Source organism: Numenius arquata, chromosome 14, assembly GCF_964106895.1.
Source record: "Numenius arquata chromosome 14, bNumArq3.hap1.1, whole genome shotgun sequence".
NCBI lineage: Eukaryota > Metazoa > Chordata > Aves > Charadriiformes > Scolopacidae > Numenius > Numenius arquata.
The window spans coordinates 6,233,631-6,241,909 of NC_133589.1; the positions used below are offsets into that span (position 1 = coordinate 6,233,631).

The 8,279-nt window shown below is 49.5% G+C and overlaps 1 protein-coding gene across 1 annotated transcript; it reads right to left on the reverse strand.

Annotated features, from left to right (window-relative positions):
• Positions 1–3,925: 3,925 nt before the first annotated feature.
• On the reverse strand, positions 3,926–8,279 carry SOX8 (SRY-box transcription factor 8). The gene is made up of 3 exons (XM_074158424.1): positions 7,519–8,279; positions 5,779–6,017; positions 3,926–4,860 (listed from the first exon to the last, which is right to left on the reverse strand). The coding sequence occupies exons 1-3, from the start codon at positions 7,959–7,961 to the stop codon at positions 4,124–4,126; spliced, it is 1,419 nt and encodes a 472-aa protein (XP_074014525.1). The 5' UTR covers positions 7,962–8,279; the 3' UTR covers positions 3,926–4,123.

Genomic DNA, 8,279 nt, shown 5'->3' on the forward strand with positions numbered 1-8,279 from the left:
CAGTACCTTCTGAGCAATTCAGATAAATAGCAACATTCATTATTCTCTGCACCAAAAATAAAAAAAAAAAATAAAGAGGAACTTTTACTGCTTGTGTATTCCTGCAATTATCTTGAGAACCCTTTCATGTTGACAGCCAGGGGTCAAAAGCCGGTCTTGGTTTCACCTGATCTCATTGACTTCTGCAGAGACATTCCAGATTCACGCCAACACAAGAGCCACCAGAGCCGAGCTGGGGACACACAATGCTGCCATTCACGCCAGGAGGACGCTCGGCTCATGGAAAATCACTTCTCTTTCTACAGACGATATCTACACATAAAATGGAGGAAAAGGACAGTGCGTGAAAATGCATTTATACAAACAGCATGAATTTCAGATCAAAATGCTCTTCTCTGCATATAAACTGTGCCCCCGATCAGCGGTTTTCTCCCAGGGAAATGAAACGGGAGAATGCTGCGTTTAAGTGTAAATCTAAGTGTGGGGAAAGAACTTCTGGTGTTCTTAGAAATTTCCAGCGCACCCTAAAGCCTGAGTCACTGGGATTATTCTGGCCAGCGAATTTTACCTGCTTGTCACCTTCCCGAGCATCCATTTTGTAAATGTCTTTGAATTTTACTCGACAGCAAACGTGGAGCGAGTATCCCCTGCTCTGCGGGATGCCAAAAAAAGCTGAATGTCAGCATTCAGCATTAACTATTCAAACGGGAGCCGCTTCCAGGAGCTGCAGAGGGGTCTCCAGGGCTCACATTATTGCTTGGACCTACTGAAGGGTAGAGATCTATAGCATTTCATTTCTGCAAATATTAGTAAAAGCTAACTTGATTTTTCAAAGCTTATAGAAAGCAAAAACAAGCGTGGGCCAAAAGCGAATGGATTTAAAACCTGTGTATTTTGGACGTGCGTTTCCTCGGTGCAGTCGCCAGGTTGGTGCCGGGGCCCCACGGCCGCCCCAGGGCTCCTGCAGCAGGAGAGAACATCTCCCCCCAAAAAACACACCCTGCAGCTCCTGGCTGTGGCCAGGGCACCGTGCTCGCTGGATGTCACCCCACACTGGTACGATAAACTGAGAGAAGAAGAAAAAGGAGAGAGGGGTGAGCTCGGTAATGTTCCCCGAGCCACTGGGACCCATCCTGCTGGGTGCACAGACCCCATCGCATCCCCACGAGCCAGGGATGCTTCGGTGCAACTCTTAATTTCAGTATATTGGGTGATTGACAATACCATTGCATACAGATACCTTAACTCTGCTGTAAAGATTAATGCAGAGATCGGTGAAGCCAGTGAAAGCTTTGCTATTAAACATCAAGAAAGTAAAAATAAGCACTTATATCCCATCTCACCCTTTTTTCCCCCCTTTGGAGGGGAAGCCCTATCTCAACAAGCAGAGCAGGCAAAGCCAAAACGCATCTATTTTTCGAGCAGGAGTTCGGATTAAGACTTGAAACTTGCATTGTAACCGGAGGGAGGAGAAAGGAGGAAAGAAAGTCTCCTCTGAAAGTTATTCTGCAGCTTTGGCTTATAGCGTAATAAAGTCATTTTGCCAGCAGTTTTGTAAATGAGAGCAGAGAAAATGGTGTCCAGTTACAGACACTCTGGCAAGATAGCTCTTGGCAGATACCGCGAACAGCAAATTTGCTTTGGGACTCTGTTGTTCAGACTTGGTTAATGTTCTTGAGCTTCATTAATTGTCATCACATTTATTTTCCTCATGTTAAAACATTTTCCACAGCGCTGCACTGCAACCAAGTCCCGAGCGCGTCTCTCAGGCTGGGGCGGCTGAATTTCCCTAATCCCAACCCTTTCCTCCTAATTAGGGCCCAGCCTGAAAAATCTTGCACTGGTTTGTCTTGAACGGGTGAAACCAAACTGCAACTTAGTTTATATAAGCAAAAAAGTCATAAATGTAACTATTTTAATGACTGTATTTAAAAAAAAAAAAAGCCACTACATGCAACATATAATTTTGTTGCTATCATAATTAAGAGGTATTTACAAGGGCTCACCAACCAGAAAACAGAATTTGTTACTGTAAAATTCCTACGTGCTGTACAGAATAAAATGAATTTGGTCTAAAACCATGCAAGTCTGACCTCGCAAACCCCTACTCATGTGAGCAGTCTCAATGAAATCCTATGAAATCCTTGGGATTACAGATGCGGAAATATACTTCTCAAAGTAGTAAAAATTAAAAAAAAAAATTTAAATTTAAAAAAAATCTCATAGTAAGACACCGTTCAAATACAGGGAAAGGGAGCAAGAAAAAAAACAAAACCACACAATAAAACTGAAGACATTGGGAGAACAGAAAACCTTGGTCAAAATATTTCATTCTGAATAGCCCGCCTCCTTCAAAGCCGCTCTCCGCGTTTCTTTTCAGCGCAGAAATGGGCTCAAGCAGAAAGAAAACGTAACACGTACTTGATAAAAAGCAATTTTTAATTTTATCAAATTGATCTGTACAAAAGTTAGCATTGCTTAGTCAGAAGCTAGTGAAGAGAACAGATAAGTAACAGCCAAAGTCTTTCAAACTTTATACAGAAAAATAGATTGCATAAAAATGAGTTTTCTGTATTTTTCCCCCACCCCCACGTCCCCAAAAGGAAATATGCAAAAAATATTTTTAGAAAAAGAGTAGGAAACGTAGAAAAGGTAAAAAGATGATAACCTCTGAAATGTGTTTTTAGATTTACAAAGTTTTTAAAGGCACAAGTTACCATAAAATAGATGGTTATTATATGCTCAGCATACAATGGAAGAAGTAGAAATATATCAATGAAATATTAGTCTAAAACTAAGTACCTAAACATTTTTTAGTGGAGAAGATTTTAGTTTCACAGCTTGATGGATGATATCTGGTCCCTAGAAGCCAAAATTAAAGCAGAAGTTGATAATTTCTCATTAAATTACATCTTCCTATAAAGTAGTCCTGGTTCTGAAAGTGTACAAAGACTCTGCAATGCCTTAAATTCAATTTTAACTCCCAAAAGCAGGTAGCTAGAAAAAAAATCACCTGCTCCTTTTTGCAATCGTTTTAGCCTCCCAATTTAATTAGTAACTTCCCCCCCCACACACCCACCCGCCTCGTTATTGTACATTCCCCGTTTGAGTTTCCTGTTGGTGACCAGGTCTGCGATGGGCAGATTCGTTCAGTCCCTCTCTCAAACTCGACTGCTGCAGGGGTTCAAAACGAAAAAGACCCAAAACCCAACAAAAATCTATAGACTCATAACACCACTTTATTGTATCATCTCCACTATTTTTATGCTCCCTCCCCACCCCATCTTTAAAATCTTTTAAAATTCTACTTTTTGCACAAAATTACTTCATTAATTAAAAGACAAAATAATACAGAACATAAATACATATTTAACAGATTTTAAAAAAAAAACCAAAAACAAAACAAAAAACACTTTAAGCTTCCAAAAAAACAAAACAAAACGTTAATTACAGCCAAACCTTGCTTAGAAGAACTCTCGACTGAAAAAAAAAACAAAAAAACAAAAAGAAAAAAACAAAAACCCAAACACTTCAGACATTTAATTGGTTGGTCCCACCAGACTCGTTTGTTCCCACGAGATCGTTTCACGGAATAGCCGGGTTTTCGGGGTTCATCCACGTTGGTCCGAGTGAGTTCTTGCCCTCAAGGTTGGTCCGTTCCTCACATTGCAATAGACCCTTAAAGTCTCAAACAGCCTTTTTTTTTTTTTTCCTTTCCCCCCCCCTCCCCCACTTCCCACCCCCCCTGCTCCACTTTTGCACGTGTCAACTTCCACGACGAGTAAGTTCAGTTCAGTCCTCACAGAGGAGTCGAATGGTTTTGTCCTTCATTTATTCAAAAGGAATCGCCGGTCCTTTTTTTTTTTTTATTGTGGTGGTGGTGGTGGTTTGGTGTTTTTTTTTATTATTTTTAATTTTTTTTTTTAAATTGTATTAATTAAAGAAAAATAGAGCTCTGTCCTTTTGGAGAGTTTTGAAGCAAGGGGACATCCAGTCGCAACGAGCAGAGTTCCCAGTGGCTCAGGAGGCACTTCGGAAACTATCGTGGCACTCCACGCTCTTCGTCTTCATTCCTTCATTAGTGCATACGTTGGGGAAGCCCTCGGGGGGCTCCACGCATCCTTTAAGGCCTCGTCAGGGTCGTATAGACCGGCTGGTCCCAGTTAGCAGTGGGGCTGTGGGCCGGCGGGATGGACAAGCCATTGAGGATGGGCGTCGCGTAGGGACGGCGGGAGGAGTGGAAATAGGGATACTGGTAAATGCTGGAGGGGTAGCCGGGGTAGGGGTTGTAGTAGTTGGAGCTCTGGAGGTCCGTGTAGTCACACTGGGAGCTGGAGAAGGAGGCGGCAGCCGTGGCGGTGGAGGCGGTGGTGGCACAAGCCTGGGCGCTGTAGGAGCCGTAGTCGGAGTGGGCGGGGGAGCCGTGGGACTGGTCGCTGTAGTGGCTGGGGCTCAGCTGCTCCGTTTTGATGTGCGGCCTTTGCTGGCCCGAGTCAGCAGACGACGGCGACGCCGAGGCCGGGCTTTTGTGAGTCCAGACCTGGTTGGTCCCACCGGTGCCCGTGGCCGAGTGGGAGTAGGACGCGCCGTAGGAACCGGCGGCAGCGTTGGGGCCATGGTCAGCCGGCATGGCAGCGTGGCCGTTGAGCGGCAGGTACTGGTCGAACTCGTGGACGTCAAAGGTCTCCATGTTGTTGATGACCTCACTGCTCAGCTCCGAGATGTCGACGTTGCTGAAGTCAATGTTCTGGCGGCCACTCTCCACGAGGCGGCGGCCCTCGTGCTTCAGCTCCTGCTTGCTGCCATGGTGAAGGTCAGTTTTGGGGGTGGTGGGTGGGGTGGGTGGCCCGTGGGTCTGACCTGGGGATGAAGGGACAGCAAGGCTTTAACAAGAGTAGCCACAAAACACCCAACTCTTTCAAGGATGATTAAATAAAATGCATGTTTTCACCCTCTCTTATTGCTACAGGGGAAGGGGGATTGACATCTACAGCCCCGTGGTGAAGGTGGCTGATGGGGAGCATGAGGGACTGGCATGGTGGCAGGAGGACACATCCTTAGCTGGGCTAAAGCACCTGCAGCAGGGAGGAGAAGGCAGGGAGCACTCTGTGCCCATCAGGGTCACTCTGGGACATGGCGGGTCATCTCTCCAATGCACAAACTCTCCCCCTCCTGGGAAGCAGAACCAGGGGGTGGATTCGGAGGGACCCACTCAGCCTCTCCCTACAGGCAGCCCAGAGCCAGCCCAGCTCTCCTGGAGGCAGAGAAGCCGTCCCAGCAGAGCGGGCTGGGATCCCCAGCCAGGCTGGGCAAGAGCGCAGACGCGTCTGAAGCTGCAGGACGTTCGCAATCCTCCTGGAATCTGTCAACACGCACCCTGTGCCAATTTGCAGCACTGCCGAGAAGCGGGGAGCTTCGAGGGGAAGCCGCCTCTCCAGGACCCGCTCCCCCAGGCACCCTTCATATGGCCAATGGCTTATTAACCCTTATTAGCTCGCAATTAATTCTCCCTGCTCACGGGAACCCGAGATCCCTGCGATTTGGGGATTTTCTATGGCACAGTCAGCTCTATAAGCATTTACTAAAGAAAACCGTGGCCACGTTCACAACCTGGTACAAAACCACAGCTCTTGGGGCAACAGCTCCTGCTTTTGGATGGTCCCAATCCCACCAATATCCACTCAGGGGACAGATGAGCCCGTGCCCACCAGTGAGTTCACGTCCCAAACCAAAGCGCCCGGGACATGAAGGTTTTTCTTGCCCGTGGGGGTCCTTTACCTGTGTGATCACCGTGATGGTGGGACTCGGCCATGCCTCCCAGCCCGCTGTCCGCTTTGTAGATCTGCGTGCCCGCGTGGTGGCTGAGCTCGGCTCCGGAGTCAGAGTCACTCTGCCCAGCTTTTACGCTTTTCCTCCTCCGTGGCTGGTATTTATAATCCGGGTGATCCTTTTTGTGCTGGACCCTGAGTCGCTCAGCTTCTTCCACAAAGGGACGTTTCTCATTTTCACTTAACAAACTGGTTTTGGATGGATATATATTTTTTTTTTAAATAAGGAGGAGAGAGGGGGAGGGAAAAAAAAAGATAATCCAAAATTAATGTCTTTTCCGTAGAGGTTTTCAGCCTGTTTTCAGACTCACACATCTCCACTTACCATACACTGATTTGAGCAACCAAAAAGTTAACTACAAAACAGATTTGCCGTGGCAAAAAAGAGCTAAACTGTGCTGCAAAAATGTTTTAAAATACCAAGTATAGATGTGTGAAAAAACCCAACCACTACAGATAATAACTGAGCAAAACAAAATCCCCCGCCCCATTTTAAACTCCTTTGCCAAATATTATTCTTATGTTTGTCCTACTAATGTCACCCTCTCACCGTGACAAACAACGTTGCCCATTTCGAGCTTTGTTTGGTGCTTACAAAGAAACCACGAAGGCAACAGCAATGGGATTATTTCTTTCCAAACTCTCCCCCGCCCAGACCTCTCTTTGCAAACTCTTGGAGAGTCTCAAACCGCAGCGGGAGCATCGCTGGCCCAAGCAGACAGGAAAGATGCAAGTTTGGTACAGCCAGACACGACCGAATATACCACGCGGTAAAACGTGGCTCGTCGCAGAGCCTTGGAAAGCAGAAAGTACTTTTTTTGCCACCCAGGAAAAAAAAAAAAGTTTGCATTGGTGGGCAGCGTTGAACATGCAAGGAGGTAGATAAGAAGGGAAATTAGAAAGCAGATTAGAATAGCTGCTAGAAATCAGCTTGTTAAGCAGTAGGCAAGCAAGGGAAGGAAAAAACCTTTCAGAAAAAGCCATTGTAAAATAAGCAATTTTAAAAACGTCTTGGTCTCCTGGGGACAGAGACACGGGAAACCCTGACCAGGAGAAGAAAGGGCCCGGGCTGCACATCTCCGCGATGGAGCAGGGAAAATCCACGCGTGACACAGGCGCTAGGGCAGGACCCACCGGCAGCACCCGGACTGTGGCCGTGGGCGCCCAGACCCCAGAATGGGGGCTTTTTCGGAGCAGGGACCAGCACGTCCTCCGTGGCGGGTCAACACGCTCAGGGGGATTTTTGCCCTTTAGTTTGAAACGCTTCAAGAATCCCCCGCGGGTGCGGACGGCCAAGAAAAAAAAAGTTTTCAAAAAAAAAAAAAAGATTTTTTAAAAGCAGTGGGAGGGGGATCCAGCCGCGCAGCCCCAGGCAAAGCCCCCGTCGCCTCCCCGAGCAGCCCGCGGGGGTCCCGCCGGTGCAGCCCCGCTGCGGGGGGAGTGTCTGTGTGCGGATCCCGCGCCCCCAGCCCGGCGCGAAGCGGTGCCCCGCGGGAAGATGCGCGGCCCGGAGAGAGGACGCGGGGTGCGGAGGGACGGCCGGCCCGGAGAGAGAATGGAGGGACGGGGCGCGGATCGGTGCTCCGCGGGGGGATGCGCGGCCCGGAGCGAGAACGCGGGGCCGTACCCTGCGGGGGGATGCGCGGCCCGGAGCGGTGCCCCGCGGGGGGATGCGCGGCCCGGGACTCACCGCCAGAGCTTGCCCAGGGTCTTGCTGAGCTCGGCGTTGTGCAGATGCGGGTACTGGTCGGCCAACTTCCTGCGGGCGGCCTGCGCCCACACCATGAAGGCGTTCATGGGCCGCTTGACGTGCGGCTTGGCCTTGAGCGATCCGTTGCCGCGGACGGGCATGGGCACCAGGCTCCAGTCGTAGCCCTTCAGCACCTGCGAGACGGCGTCGCGGATGCAGGCGGGGAACCGTTCGTCCACCTCGGCCGCGTCCACCTTGGCCCCCAGCGGAGCTGCGCCGGGTGGACGCGGGGCGGGCGCGGGGGCGCAGCCCAGCCCCTCGGAGCCGGCGGGGGACAGCGGCGAGTCGGAGTCCGAGTCCACGTGTGACATGGAGCTGGTGGTGCCCGCTGGGCTGCACGGAGCCTCCAGCGCTTTGTCGTGCTCCTCGGTCATGTTGAGCATTGGTGGCGGCGGGAGGAAGGGGGGTGGGGGCGAAGAGGGGCAGAGTCGCCCCGAGGGCGAGGATGTGCCCGGGCGGAGCGGCGGGGGCCGCGCACCCCTCCGCGGGCGCCCGAAGAGCGAGAAAAAGTTTTTTTTTTAAAAAAAAAAAACAAAAAAAAAGGAAAAAAAAAAAGAAAAAAAAAGGGAAAAAAATAAAAACCACAAACGCGTGAAAATCAGCCGGAAAAAAAAAAAATAAAGGAGGAAACAACCAGAAGCAGTCCTGCTGCCGTCCGCGCCGCTCCGCGCCCGGCCCGCGCCGCGCTCCACGTCCAGTGC